At 39.1% G+C, this 14,539-nt stretch overlaps 3 protein-coding genes across 4 annotated transcripts in view; 2 read left to right on the top strand and 1 right to left on the bottom strand.

Moving 5' to 3' along the window:
- LOC126805043 (peptidyl-prolyl cis-trans isomerase CYP65) overlaps positions 1–6,735 on the top strand; it is a 309,510-nt gene extending 302,775 nt beyond the window's left edge. The window contains exons 2-12 of the mRNA XM_050532135.1: positions 2,442–2,580; positions 2,658–2,720; positions 2,799–2,902; positions 3,900–3,991; positions 4,122–4,211; positions 4,319–4,394; positions 4,492–4,859; positions 5,039–5,295; positions 5,384–5,672; positions 6,060–6,164; positions 6,247–6,735. Of these exons, the coding sequence (XP_050388092.1) occupies positions 2,456–2,580; positions 2,658–2,720; positions 2,799–2,902; positions 3,900–3,991; positions 4,122–4,211; positions 4,319–4,394; positions 4,492–4,859; positions 5,039–5,295; positions 5,384–5,672; positions 6,060–6,164; positions 6,247–6,456 (1,779 nt within the window). The 5' untranslated portion in view covers positions 2,442–2,455 and the 3' untranslated portion in view covers positions 6,457–6,735. The remainder of the gene's footprint in view (positions 1–2,441; positions 2,581–2,657; positions 2,721–2,798; positions 2,903–3,899; positions 3,992–4,121; positions 4,212–4,318; positions 4,395–4,491; positions 4,860–5,038; positions 5,296–5,383; positions 5,673–6,059; positions 6,165–6,246) is intronic.
- On the bottom strand, positions 157–1,931 carry LOC126805063 (uncharacterized). 2 transcript variants are annotated; one of them, XM_050532160.1, is made up of 5 exons: positions 1,669–1,931; positions 1,416–1,569; positions 1,125–1,192; positions 731–1,006; positions 157–329 (listed from the first exon to the last, which is right to left on the bottom strand). In XM_050532160.1, the coding sequence occupies exons 1-4, from the start codon at positions 1,831–1,833 to the stop codon at positions 755–757; spliced, it is 639 nt and encodes a 212-aa protein (XP_050388117.1). In that variant the 5' UTR covers positions 1,834–1,931; the 3' UTR covers positions 157–329; positions 731–754. The 2 variants fall into 2 exon arrangements, with proteins under 2 accessions (XP_050388117.1, XP_050388116.1); XM_050532159.1 differs by lacking the exon at positions 157–329 and having other exon boundaries at positions 425–1,006.
- Positions 6,736–10,180: 3,445 nt separating the features above from the next.
- On the top strand, positions 10,181–12,056 carry LOC126786999 (protein SHORT-ROOT). Its single transcript, XM_050512946.1, has one exon. The coding sequence runs from the start codon at positions 10,333–10,335 to the stop codon at positions 11,845–11,847; it is 1,515 nt and encodes a 504-aa protein (XP_050368903.1). The 5' UTR covers positions 10,181–10,332; the 3' UTR covers positions 11,848–12,056.
- Positions 12,057–14,539: the final 2,483 nt, after the last annotated feature.

Genomic DNA, 14,539 nt, shown 5'->3' on the forward strand with positions numbered 1-14,539 from the left:
CTTAGAATGGTATATTTGATAAAATAAAATAAAAACAGCTTAGAATGGTATTGTTACAGCAAACAGAGGAAGAGAGGGAAGTCAAAAGGAATCCTTGTGAAACAATTACTGTAATCCTACCACAGCTAAAAGATGAGAACCACATAAAACTAATACTAGGTGAAACAACCAATGGCGGTTTTCCAGAAACCTCTGATAATGCCAGAGTTACTGGTGTAGTGACTTTCATCAGTTCATGGATCTTCATAATCCTCAATTATATTGCAACGAAATCCCTTCCGGATACAGAAAGTACTTCATAATCCAACTCACTTGACAAAGTGATTTTTCTGCATTATAGATAACAGCACTTCTAAGTAAATACAATAACATTATTTGAGCCAGAAGGTTAAATAGATTACTTGTAACTGGAAAGTAGTGTGTAGCGAGGAAAGCAAATGAAAGGGTCCAACCAAATGGCTGCCAACGAAAAATTGCCAATGCAATCACAATCATCATGCAACAAAACACCATGGAAAAATGCCTGGTGAATGTTTGTCTACATCTGTTTGTTTGCGATTCTTTACACTACCAACACCAACAAAACAAGAGTGCAGGAAGAAGATACAAGAGTACGCGACAGATGAAAGCAAGTATATCATTTTCATCGCATGGCTTTATATTGCATTTCTCTGGCAGTATAATGTAGCGATATTTTCTTACCAACTTTTTTTAGCTGTGCTACTCTTACCTATTCTCTTTTGGCCGCTGTCTTTCACAGCTGCTTTTTTTTGCCACTACTTTCAGTGATGCCTTTTTTGAACTGCATTTCTCTGGCAATAGAAGGTAGCCATCTTTCTCCCCTAACTTTTTTGAGCTGTGCAACTCTTTCCTCTTCTCTTTTGGCCGCTTCTTTCGCTGCTGCCTCTTTAGCTTCTAGCCTAGACAACGCTCTCTGACATCTATCTCTTGCTGCAGACACTATCTCTTCCCCATCAACAGCAACAGATTGGATTTGTTGCTTAAACTGTTATCACATACACAAAGACTTACCATTAATATATAACGACCAAAGTGAAGCTAGCTAGTCTTCAAACAACAAACAAAAAGGAGCAATTAGGAGTGTATCGATAAACAAACAAGACCTTCTTTGATTTCTCATTAGTCTCTTTTCCCGGAAGAATTCTCGGTCTCTTCCTAGGCGCTTGTTCCTCTGGCAGCATTCAAATAATACATCAATAGGTAATCCCTAAAACTCGCATACCAAGTAACTAGTTGGAACTTGGCGACATAAAATGCACACATTAGTGTGCTCAATACTGAAACCTAGTTATCGCAAATTTTCGGATCCTTAATACACAGCCAATATTACCAGCATTTTCTCTTCCCATCATGACAATTATATAAGAGCAGCAGCTGTTGAAGGGTTTACTTACCCACATGATCGAAAACAATTCCACGTGGAGCATTTTTGAACAAGCGAACACCAACTTCCTCATCGTTACTGACAGCTTCATCATCTGGTTCAGGAATAGAACTAGGCACTATCTCCAATGACTTCCCTATTATGTCATCCAAAAGCTTCTGTGCCTGCAACATTAAAACATGCGCTTGGTACTTCTAACTTGAAACTATAAACTACCCATCAGTCCCTGAAAAAGAAATGAGATTGAAAACAGAGTGAAGGACCTTGATTTGGTAGTGCTTGGGGAGTTTGGTGTGGCTGGAATCTTGGGCAGGCAGCTGGGTTGGTTTGGCGGATAGGCCGTTGAGAAAGGAGGAGGCACCTGTCGCGGCTGATCTAATGGCGGCTTTCCACGCCGCATCTCCATCTTCCTCACTGCTGCTGCCCATTTTCCGGGACTAATAATTTGGGGTTTTAGAGAGACTGCTCAGAATCTGCAGGGTTTTAGAGATGTCGAGGGCTCCCTGTGAGTTTCAAAGGGGTATTGTTTTTGGCTGACCCGCCCGACCCGGCCAGATTAATTGTTTTATTTTTGTATGCTAGAATGGAAAGTTGGGAAAGAAAAATTACGAAGACAATCGCACTTAACTGATCCAAATAGGAAGCTCGAGTAGAACGAGTATTCGATCATGACCAAGTCAGCTAAATGGTTAACCTACACATGCTCACTTTTGGTAAATAGTTATCAAAGTATCGCGAGTGCCTATTGAATCTAACTACGAAAAACGTATGTTGTGTGCTTAATTTTTAATGTAATGCATGTTAGTTAAGAAGAATTTGTAATCTAATTCAGCAAGCATATTTTGCTTGATTTCCTATATCAAGGTCTTTTCCAAAATTAAATAATATTTAAAATCCACAAGCTTATTTCGGGCCTTAGCAGAGACCGAGGCGGTGGTCGTCGTCTCTCTAAACCACATATACTCCGATCGATTGCCACACTAAAACAGACACCCCCAATTCTCAAAACAAGAGCAGCTAAACCCTAAACCGCCGCAAAATCAAGCAAAAATGGGGAAGAAGCAGCACAGCAAGGACCGAATGTACCTGACCAAAACGGAGTGGGCCACCGAATGGGGCGGCGCCAAGTCCAAGATCGCCACTCCCTTCAAACGCCTCCCCTTCTACTGCTGCTCGTACTCTCTCTCTCTCTAGAAATTTCAGCTTTGATTTTGAACCCTAATTGAGATTATGAGCTCGCTTTCCGATGCAGGCTGACGTTTGTGCCGTTCGAAGACCCGGTCTGCACCGCCGACGGCAGCGTTTTCGAGATAATGTGAGCTTTTAAGCTGACTCTGGTTCGGATTTGGAAGCGCATTTTGATTATGCTTGGGATTAATGTGTTTTGGTGCAGGAGTATAGTGCCGTATATCCGAAAGTTCGGGAAGCATCCGGTGACCGGAGCTCCGTTGAAGCAGGAGGACCTCATTCCATTAACGTTCCACAAGAACAGTGATGGTTTGTGCTTGTTTACTTTACTTATGTTTACGAGTTTCGCATTTGGTCGGAGAAATATGGAGTTGGAATTTATTGCTAGACCGGAAAATGAGGTGTAGGAGTTGGAATTAAAGTGAAATTGGAACTTAGACTGTAGTTGAGTTTTGGTAAAGGATCGAGTTATGAGCCTGTTATAGACTAATTGTATAGGTGCAGCGAGTGCTTTTTAAGACCATACTATTAGGTGGTTCATATACACATGCGAAAGCATGAGCCTGTTATTTGGAGATAAGTTGTTTAGTTGCTGCGAGTCATTTTGGTACGGTACTTTTAGTAGGTCATTGGAAAATGATCCTGAAGATATTGATTGGGAAAGTCCTATTATGTGGTGTGGTACTAACTGTGTTCCCAGATTTTGAGCCATTGTTCAAGCTTTTTTTTTCATTTCACTAGTGCAAGATATGTGCTAAGGAGGAAATCTGAAAGTCTATTGATTTCGAACTGTGAAGTTACCTCATATCTAATTAGAACTTATCTCCATTATTCCTTAGTTCAAACCAAGATTGATGGGACTTAGGAAATTGTTGTATTAATATCTGAATAGTCAATATGGCTTCTTCAGTTTTCTGATAGCGAATATGTCTGTGTCATTCAAAGTATCACCATCACTCCCTTCAAACCAATATTAACTGGACTGGGATTTGTGGAGGCCATACATGTTGGATGGTACAGATGTAGGTGGAACTAACATCTACTTGAATATCTCAAGCCAATAGAATTGGATGGATATTTCTAATCAAACAATATTGCTCTGGTTTCTAATCTTTTTGGGTGATAACATCAGCATAGTTTGCTTATTGTTTTCCTGTTTCTGTATAGGCATGTGAATCTGTTAGCAGTATGAAATTTTATTTGATTTTGCTAGTTTTATGATTGTGTCCTTATGGTTCTCTAGTTAAGTCTTTTGCTTTGTTATTGTGTATTGGTGATTCAGTTCCTTCTCTTGCTTCTTGTGCAGGAGAGTTTCAGTGCCCTGTTTTAAACAAAGTCTTCACTGAATATACGCACATAGTTGCTGTGAAGACGACAGGAAATGTCTTTTGCTATGAGGTTGGCTATCCTTCTGTTATGTAAAGTTAGTTATCTTGAACTCTTGTAGCGTATATTTTAATTTCTCTTAAGATAATGCGACTATATTGTAAGCTCCTCTTATCTAACCTCCAATTCTTTTGCTTTTCAGGCAATTAAAGAATTGAACATCAAGACCAAGAACTGGAAGGAGCTCCTCACAGATGAACCATTTTCTAGGGGCGACCTGATAACCATTCAGGTATACATACTTCTTCTAGTCAAATCTTGTTTCGTTGTGTCAAAATTTTGCAAGTTATATTCTTCCTTGTGTGAATATTCACAATTCTATATGGATGCACTTTGCAGAATCCGAATGCACTCGACAGCAAAGTTCTTGTGGAATTTGACCATGTTAAAAGTGGTTTAAAAATTGATGATGAAGGTGAGCTACAGACTTCTTTGTTAAATGGGTCAGCTGTACACTTAGTTCTTTTCTAATTGTTGTTGCCCGTTAATTTATTTACTCATCTATTTTTCAGAGTTGGACCGAATGACTTCTGATCCAACCTATAACATAAATGTAACTGGCGATATCAAGCAGATGCTCAAAGAGCTTGGAACTGAGAAAGGAAAGCAAACTGCACTGCATGGTGGTGGTGGCTCAAAGGCCCAAAATGAGCGGGCTGCTGCACTTGAAGACATTTTAGCCGCAAGGGCTCGCATTAAAGAGGATCCCAAATCAAAATCAAATGGGGAGACCCCTCAGGCATACAGTATTGTAGATGCTGCTTCTGCTTCAGTACATGGAAGAAGTGCTGCTGCTGCTAGAGCCACATCTAGTGATAAAACTGCTGCTCGAATAGCTATGCACAAGGCCGGTGAAAGGGCACCAATCAATGCAAAGATGGTTAGTAAATTCTATTTCCAACTTTTTGTACATAACATTACAAGTTAAGAGTCTCCTTATGATTATTGATATAACTTGGGTCTTCTCTACATGATTTAATTTAGTATCAATATTACTATCTTTCCTGCATTGGGGTTTTTTTTTGCTGTATGTTGATTTGACACACATATGTAATGTAGGTAAAGAGCAAATATACCACTGGTGCTGCTTCTAGATCCTTCACTTCTACTGCCTTTGATCCTGTCACTGAAAATGAATTTGAGTATGTCAAAGTTGAGAAGAATCCAAAAAAGAAAGGATATGTACAGCTTCATACAACACATGGTGATTTGAACATCGAGCTACACTGTGATATAACCCCCAGAGCTTGTGAGAACTTCATCACACTCTGTGAACGTGGTTATTATAATGGAGTAGCTTTTCATAGAAGCATCAGGTATATTGAAATTTTAGTTCTGTAATAACTTCTAAATTTACTCTATTTAGCATAATCTTATAGATTCATCGTTATCTTTTATGTTTAGGAATTTTATGATCCAAGGTGGTGATCCTACCGGTACTGGGAAAGGTGGTGAATCTATATGGGGAAAGCCTTTTAACGATGAATTAAACTCTAAGTTAGTTCACTCTGGAAGAGGTGTTGTTAGTATGGCCAACAGTGGCCCTCACACCAACGGTTCCCAGTTTTTTATCCTTTACAAATCTGCAAACCATTTGAACTTTAAGCACACAGTTTTTGGTGGAGTAGTTGGGGGCCTGACCACACTGGCAACAATGGAAAAAGTTCCAGTTGATGATGATGATCGACCTTTGGTATGTTCATTATGTTCTTAGTTCTGGTTCTAGACTAGCCTTCTGTATATTGTTGGTTCTGTTTATCTTTTTATAAACATATAGTATAAGTTTAATTCAAGCTTGTTGATATGTTTGTGTGTGCGTCTAGTTTTGTGTTTGTGCACCTGTCGATGCATATGGCTGGATAAATGTCCCTATAGTTTGTCATCATGTGGATGTGCATCTAGTTTTGTGTTTATGCACCTGTCCATACATACGGCTGGATGAGTGTCTGTAGTTTGTCATCATGGGCCTCGATCATGTTGCTCAGTGTAATAATAATTTGCTGAATCACAAGATTTTCTGAATTAAGATCAAGGCTAGGGAGTTCCAAGGCCTCACTTCTTTTTTGTTTCTATGGAGCAGGAGGAAATCAAGATTACAAGTGTTACAGTTTTCGTTAATCCATATACAGAACCTGATGAAGAGGAAGAAGAGACTAAAGTGAAGGAAGTGGAGGATGAAGATAACGTTTGTCACTTAGACCTTGTGCTTTTCATATTCCATTTCTTCTTTTACAATAAATCTAGAACTAATTTTCTGTAACTTTCAGGATAAAGTTGGGTCTTGGTATAGCAATCCTGGTACCGGAACAGCAGGATCCGGTGTTGGTGGTGGCGGTGGCGGTGTAGGGAAGTACTTGAAAGCTAGGAGTGCTCTACCAGAATCAGCTATTGTTGACGCTGGTTCGACAGAGTCTGCTGTGCCGAAGAAAAGGAAATTGGCTTCCGCTGGAGAATTCAAAGATTTTTCCTCTTGGTAATGGCCAGTTTCCCATATGTTGTATTGTACCAAATGTAGATAATGTTCCAGAGTAATTATTAGGCAGCATTGTATACTGTTTTTGAGCTAGGATGAATTAATTACAGAAAGAAAATAATAGATTGAAATTGATGAGTGTGTGATTCTTTCCATCAACACCTGATGGGCATAGAAGATGGAACCGCCCGGCTTTAGAATAAAGTTTTGTGTGTCAGAGTAAGCACCAGATATTGTTTAAAGAGTTGTACTCTCAGTGACTCAGTCTCTCCTTATTGTGCTACTCCTATTTCTCTAGTGTGCCCCTATAGGGGTAGGCTATGACTCCTTATGTTGCTACAATAGTGCTGCCCTTTTATTTGAAGGAGCCGTAGTACTAACATTGGTAGTGTGGACCTTCGGAATGTTTGTGGATGTACGTTTTCATGCCCATACTTCAAATATGTTAGGTCTCAGTACTATTTTCTGTTTGGTAAAGAAAGAGAGACGCGAATACTGTGGGAAAAGGAGTTGAAGGACTTAGAAGTTAGATCTAGAATAGTTCAAGGGTCATTTGAGGAGGATTGGATAGGACTGTTGGAGATTCTTAATCTGACCACACTGGAATTGTTATTAAGGGTTGAAGCTTAGGGGATTAAAACGTTGGTTCAGAAGGATGGCCTAAGCACATGGAAGCTGCTTTACTCTCAACAGTAGATGACAATGTGCAGAAAAGCATGTGTACGAAGATCATATCTCTGAATCGCTACATGGACATGAAAAAATATCTCCTTTTCAGAAATGCAAACGCACAATATTGATGACAAGGTTGCACTTCAGGCATGTAAATGCATAATATTGATGACAGATTTGCACTTAGAAGATATAATAACTCGGAAGAATGAACCACAATACGTGCATTTTCCTAAGCGTTTTATTACATATGATCATATTCTTTCGATTTTTCTTTAGTCCGTCTGATATTGAATAATGTTTTGATCAAGTTTTCTTGGAGAAATTAAAATGAATGCGAACTTTGTTAGATGCCGTAGAACAACCGTCCATTGATAACAAGGTAACACCCGATGTGTGATTGTTAAGTTAACAAACATGGTATATGTATGATGTAGATTGCAGAGCTCTAATTTTAGATCAGTTTAAAGAGCTAGTTCCAAAATGTCTCCATAACCATAATCGAATAATTCGATGACAACTCATAATTAACCCTTTAGTAGGGCCTCCCGACATCATCAATTAACATCGAATTTTCTATAAGTTGAGTAATTAACTCCTAATGAGGATTAGAAAAAGGCAAAATACATGTAGGAGTGCAGGACCATGACTACAACCCAAAGAAATTTTATTATTGTTAAGTAGATAGTCTTATCACATGATTGATGTTAAGTATGTTGGTCTAAATTCACAACTTAATTAATCATTTCTCACATCTTAATCTAGGTTTCATATTAAACTAGAGAAGATAATGGTTCTTTAATTCATGACTAAACAACCAACCACACTAAGAACGTAACAACTTGTCCTAATCCACTGCAATTTAATTTTGTATCATTGCTGAGGCAGTGACATTTCATCTGCATAATTTACGTTATAATAATTTGTAGCTAAAACCAAGGATATGAAATGCATCAAAATTGAGAAGAAAACCATCCTTCAAATTTATGTAACTTACTAAAAGGTTCCTTTATTTGACAGAAGATTAAAAGGGTTGATACACACTTCTATAATATTTTTACCATGCAGTTTTGGCAGTAGCTAGGGGGAATATTTTCTTGAGTCAATTCTGGTAGATAGTTACTTTCCCAATCAAAATGCTCGACTGTTGGCAATACTCGGGTATGGGGAAGATGCCAAGATTCTTATATGTGCATAATAATGTCTCCCAAGAAAACACTTCCTTATTTAACAAAGATTCCAAGCATGGAATTTTCCTTACGATTCCTCCATGAAAACAATCGAGAAAAACCAGAAGAACCAATGAGACTTCCCAGCTTGGGTCCTTGACAATTGACATGGATAGAACATTAAATCTTTAACAGAAAACTAGATCCACTGTATTATTTTCAAGAATATACTTGAACACTTGAGCAGTTGCTGAACTTGATGAGTTGATGGTAGAGCTTAAGGCTATTCTGGGCCAAGGAGACCAAGATTTTCTCTCTAGAAGGGAAGGAATTAATGCTTAAGCATGAAGCCAACAAGGTTAAGACAATGAACAATAAAGTTGGGGACTTGGGTTGCAATCATATATATAAAGAACCAGATTGGCTAAAGCTATGACAATTCATCAAGGACTTGGTCTTTAAGTAGTGGGTGAGGTCTTAGATTTTTGGGACAGTACCCATAATGAAGACCACCATAGAGGCATAGAGTAATCACTATGAAACCCTGTTTAAACTAAATATAGACAGAGGGCTTACGTTAGCTACTTAACTAGGGTCATGGGTGATATGGAGTAGTGAGATTAGAATGCATGTGGGTTTTTATAAACTATGAGGAAAGACATAATTATATTAAGTGGGAATTGGGAAAAGAGTGAAAGGCATGCCCTGGATTTTGGTGAAGGGGTACATATAATTTGGTATTATCTATAGGTATATGATGGGGGCTCTATGACATTGGTGTATGGGGGTTTATAACTTAACAGCTAGAAAGGAAATAAAAAGAGGTGGAATTTTGGCAGGGTTTGAATGAGAGGCTTAGGAGGCAAGAAATGGTGAGTGGGTTTTAAGCAAGTATACTAGTATTTTCGATCGATGGTGGTGGCTTTGATGATGATGATGATGAGGCACGCCGGCAGCAGCTTTACTTGTGTCTCTATCTCTCCTCTCATCTTCTCCAAACCCAATTGGCACGCCTGCTCCCACTCATCAACAACATATTCCAAACCCTAATGGATTCTCTCATTGTTTCACAACACAACCCAACACAGAAATTGGAATAGAAATTGAAAGAGACAGAGAGGGAAAGAGAGTAAAAGAATGAAAAAGGGTAACCCACTCAGCCATTTGGTGATCTAGGCTAGACCATCTTGTTTAACTTTTTCTCAGACCCTTGTTTTGATTTTCTTCATCTTTTGTCAGGAGGGAATTCTAGTTCTATTTTCTAAAACACCCAGATAGTCTATTCAACATTCTTATGTCACAATTTTAACAGAGAACCTAACTTATCAGTCAGTCTTGGTCTTACATGTGAAAGTTTATCTGTTTATGGGTAAATAATGTGAAGCTATATGAGCTAGAAAATTAAAGTAACCAACTCCACTCATCTCATATTCCTCATCGATTTCCTCAAAAGAAGGTAAATGTTAAGCACTGTTAGGTCCTCCCACTTCTCTAATCCATCGAATATTCAAGGTTCATCAGTTCATGTTAGTTTAATTTCCAAATGATCCAGAATTTCATATTTATTTAGTTTGAGTTCAATTTAACAATGAATTAACCTTCTCTCGACCTTGGTTTTTGCAGTTGAAAATTTACATGACTCCTAAATACACAGTGTCCAACTAATTCAATCTATATGTATTCGAGTCTTCGTCTAATCAAAGTATCAAACCCTGATATTAAAAGTACTCTATATGCATATTAGTTTAATGTTGGTCTAGTCTCAATATTTTTTCACTTCTCACCAAAGAAATTAAAGGAATATATCTTACCCAACACAATTCCTCCTGCTTCAATACCTGTTTTTTCGAAATCAACCCAGCTAAAATCCAACCCCAAGATCTTCTCTCCCTTCTAATCATTTTCTATCTTCTATTCCTCGCAGTTAAAAACACAAAGACCCAACTCACCTGTCCAAACAAACAACCAAAGCAAAAACTAGACTTCTCTCCCTTTCTCTCTCTCTCAAGCTCATTGATGTGGGTCGTTGCATAGGTTAAATGGATACCTTGTTTAGGCTAGTCACTCTTCAACAACAACAGCAGCAACAACAATCTGAACAATCTTTCAATTCATCCACCAGAACCACCACCACCACTTCCAGCAGCTCCAGATCCTTCACTCACCACCCGCAGCACAACCATCACTACCCCCAACAAGACGACGTCGAAGAATGCTTCAACTTTTTCATGGATGAAGAAGACTTCTCCTCTTCTTCTTCTAAGGCTCACTACTACCCCACCCCACCAACTCCGACCCCGCCTCCTCCGCTTACCACCACCACTCCCACTCATACCGATTTCTCCTTCTCTCCCGCCCACGACCTTCTCAACTTCGAATTCTCCTCCCCTAAGTGGGCCCCTGACCTCCTCTTAGAAACCGCCCGGGCCATTGCTGACAAGAACAGCGCAAGAGTTCAACAGCTCATGTGGATGCTCAACGAGCTTGGCTCTCCTTACGGCGACACCGATCAAAAGCTCGCCTCCTACTTCCTCCAGGCCCTCTTCAGCCGCATGACCGAATCCGGAGACCGCTGCTACCGCACCCTAGTCTCTGCCTCGGAGAAAACATGTTCTTTTGAATCCACCAGAAAAATGGTCTTGAAATTTCAGGAGGTGAGTCCATGGACTACATTCGGTCACGTCGCTTGTAATGGTGCAATTATGGAAGCCTTCGACGGTGAGGCCAAGCTTCACATAGTCGACATCAGCAACACTTACTGCACGCAGTGGCCGACTCTACTGGAGGCGCTCGCGACCCGAACCGATGAGACCCCGCATCTACGTCTCACCAGTATCGTCCTCAGCAGAGCTGGGGACGGCTCCGCTGGCGTTGGCGCCACGCAAAAAGTAATGAAGGAAATTGGCGCCAGAATGGAGAAATTCGCGCGCTTAATGGGAGTGCCGTTCAAGTTCAATGCCATCCAGCATTCTGGTGACCTAGCGGAGCTCAACTTGGCAGATTTGGATGTCAGGGACGATGAGGCCTTGGCCATAAACTGCGTTGGATCGTTACATTCAATCGTGGCCGTCGGAAACCGCCGTGATTATTTGATCTCCGCTTTTCGGAGTTTAAAGCCGAGGATCATAACTGTTGTGGAAGAAGAGGCTGACCTAGACGTCGGAGTTGACGGGTTTGACTTCGTGCAAGGGTTTCAGGAATGCTTGAGGTGGTTTAGGGTTTACTTCGAGGCTCTAGACGAGAGCTTCGCTCGGACTAGTAATGAGAGGTTGATGCTCGAGCGCGCGGCCGGCCGAGCCGTCGTAGACTTGGTGGCCTGTGCCCTGCCGGACTCCGTCGAAAGGCGTGAGTCAGCCACGCGCTGGTCAAGACGTATGCATGGGGCCGGGTTCAGTCCAATTTCATTTAGTGATGAGGTGTGCGATGACGTACGGGCCTTGTTGAGGAGGTACAAGGAAGGGTGGTCAATGACGCAGTGTGGTGACTCCGTCGCCGGAATATTCTTGTCGTGGAAGGACCAGCCGGTGGTTTGGGCAAGCGCTTGGAGGCCTTAATGACGGTCGGAGCGGTGAAAATATTCACATAGGGTAATTCATGCGTGCGATAGCTTTTTGTTGGCACGTGCATAAAAATGGTGCTTGTGGGTGGTTGTGAGGTATTGTGGTGTTTGAAAGAAGAAAGGAGGGAGAGTACGGAATATTTTGCTTTGGTTTGGATAGAATTTTTAAGTAAATCAATGCCAATTAATTGGGAATTGCCATCATTACCTTGTCAATTGTTGGTAATTATTTGCATGTGATTGATTTTGCTATTTTTATAAGATTCAAATAGGCTGTTGTTTTGGTTTTTGATCGATCATTCTATATTTCTATACGCAAAAAATTTATGTTCTAAAATTTCTCATTTTTTCACCAACGAAAAACTTTTCATTACAAGTCCTACATCCATGGCTACCATTCCCGTGTTTCAGGTCAAATGTTGACCGGAGTCGGCGAGCTTCATATTGTCTCTATGCTTAACAAACAATGTCCCCTTGCTTAATCCACAATTAGTCTATTAGGGCTAAGCACTTTGCTTATGTAATTATTAAAATGAGAACAATTTTTTTCTGTTTTTCGTCCGACGAGTGGGACAGGAAATTGAGATGTGGTGGTTTGATATTTGGTGTGTTCAAATCAGGATGATATCAGCTAAAAATTACAGGTATGAAGAACTAATTAAAAAAGTTAGCATCATTATACTTAATTTGAAGCGTGTTTAGTTAAAGAATGGGCTTAAACCCTTAAACTAGAAAAAGGTCGTTATCTAAATTTTGGTGCCAAAGAATCTTAGGACGGCAATGGAGTCGGGTTTGCGTTCGGGAATCTCTCAAATAAAAAGGTGTTTGGTCACTAGCGGCGTACACACATTTGTAAAATAGGGTTTTAGTGGCCAGCATGCTCTGGGTTTTGGATACTTAGTCTGATATGGTCCTATTCAAATTTTCCTTTCTAAAAAGGCTTATCGAACACTTACAATTTCTTCTGTGATGTGCCCCCCACCCACCAAAGCCACTACCACCACCACCAGCTCCATCAAAATCAAAACACTTTATAGTAAAAAGGAAATACAAAATCAATAATAATGTGAAAATTATTAAAGAAAAAAAAAGTGGGAACTTCTTTTAACGAGCTTTGCGGCCTTTGCGTCCTATCTTAATCCTTTTGATAAGACTTGCCCCCCTCCCTTACACTTTCTCCATTCTGGAAATGTAGAAAGAATTATTGAGAGTCAGTGTTTTTCTGAGTTTGGTGTTTTTATAGAGTAGTGCTTTGATATGCTTGATGGCCCATGCTCTTCTTTTGGTTAAAGGGTTTATACTATGCGTGTGTATATATGGTTTCCATCTTCTCTTTGTTTGTTTGCTTTCACACCAAAAAAAAAATCTTCTCTTTGCTTTTTATTTTTATGATCACATCACCAATGGCTAGCTGGTTGCTTTTTTTTTTTCCTTCTTCATCAGTTGGACCAGGTTCAACTTGCAGAGATTATAAGCAAAACCCTTCAAAGCTCTCTTAGCCAATAGTTCATGGATAACGTACGATGATGCGTGCCCTGTGCGTTTGTGCTTGTAGGAGAAAAGAAAATAAATAAAAACAAAAGTTTGATGCAACTGAGGAAAGATCAGGTTAGTATGAAATGCTGTAGACTTTAGTTATATAGGCCGAGAGAAGCACTCATGTGAGCAGCCTAACTTCAGTGGGTGGCGGATCTTGAAACTAATTTCTGGAGGGCTAAAATCTCTAGAAGGGCTAATTTAGTATAATATATGGAACTAAATACTAAATATTACACAATTATACCATATTTAAAAGAAAATTATACCATAATAATATACAATTAAATCATAATTATAGCAATCATACTATAATTTTATGCAATTATACCAAAACGATCAACAAATATATTGGATGGAGATTTTTCTTGCAAGGGAGTGTACATTTGAGTTGATGTTAAAGAGAGGTGATTTGCCAAATTTGGGATGAAAGATAAATACTGGCGATTTAGGGTTTAGGCTCTAGAGGAATAGGATTCCTTGTACAATTTGGCCCGGTTTGTTTAAATGGAATATGAGAAAATGAAAATGATTTGATTTCCTTTTCGAGCTGATATAGAAATGGAAAATGTTTTGTTAATTCATATAAGTGTTTGGTATATATCATAAATTAATATAGGAAATCAACTTTTCATTCCTATTGTAGTGTTTGGTAAGCTCATTAGAATGGAATATATATTGTAATTTCATATTACACCCTTTTACAATTTAAACTATACATCAAATTGTAAAACACAAGAATTTGCCAGTAGTGCGAAGCATTATACATAGCTTATTGAAGGTATATCTATCCATTCTAAGGTTCTCAAAACAAGCTAGATCATTAGAATATATAAGTCGCCTAAGATTGTCATCTCGTATACCATTTCTATTAGCCTCTGGTTCATTCTTCAACAAATATTTTCTATAATGTCGTTAGAGACATCATACACATAATATTAAAAATATTGATCATGAATGACAATGCAAGCATAATTTTTTCACTTATTTGCAAAAGTCTACGGGCCATGCTTCAAAGTTAGAAAGCATAGATGTAAATAAATATGAAATTGTAATACATAAATCAAAATTTTAAGAAGCATATACACCAATACGTATGGTAGATATATATATTTAGAAAGCAATTCAGATTACAATTTCAATAGATCAAT

This window comes from Argentina anserina, chromosome 1 (genome assembly GCF_933775445.1).
Source record: "Argentina anserina chromosome 1, drPotAnse1.1, whole genome shotgun sequence".
Taxonomy (NCBI): domain Eukaryota; kingdom Viridiplantae; phylum Streptophyta; class Magnoliopsida; order Rosales; family Rosaceae; genus Argentina; species Argentina anserina.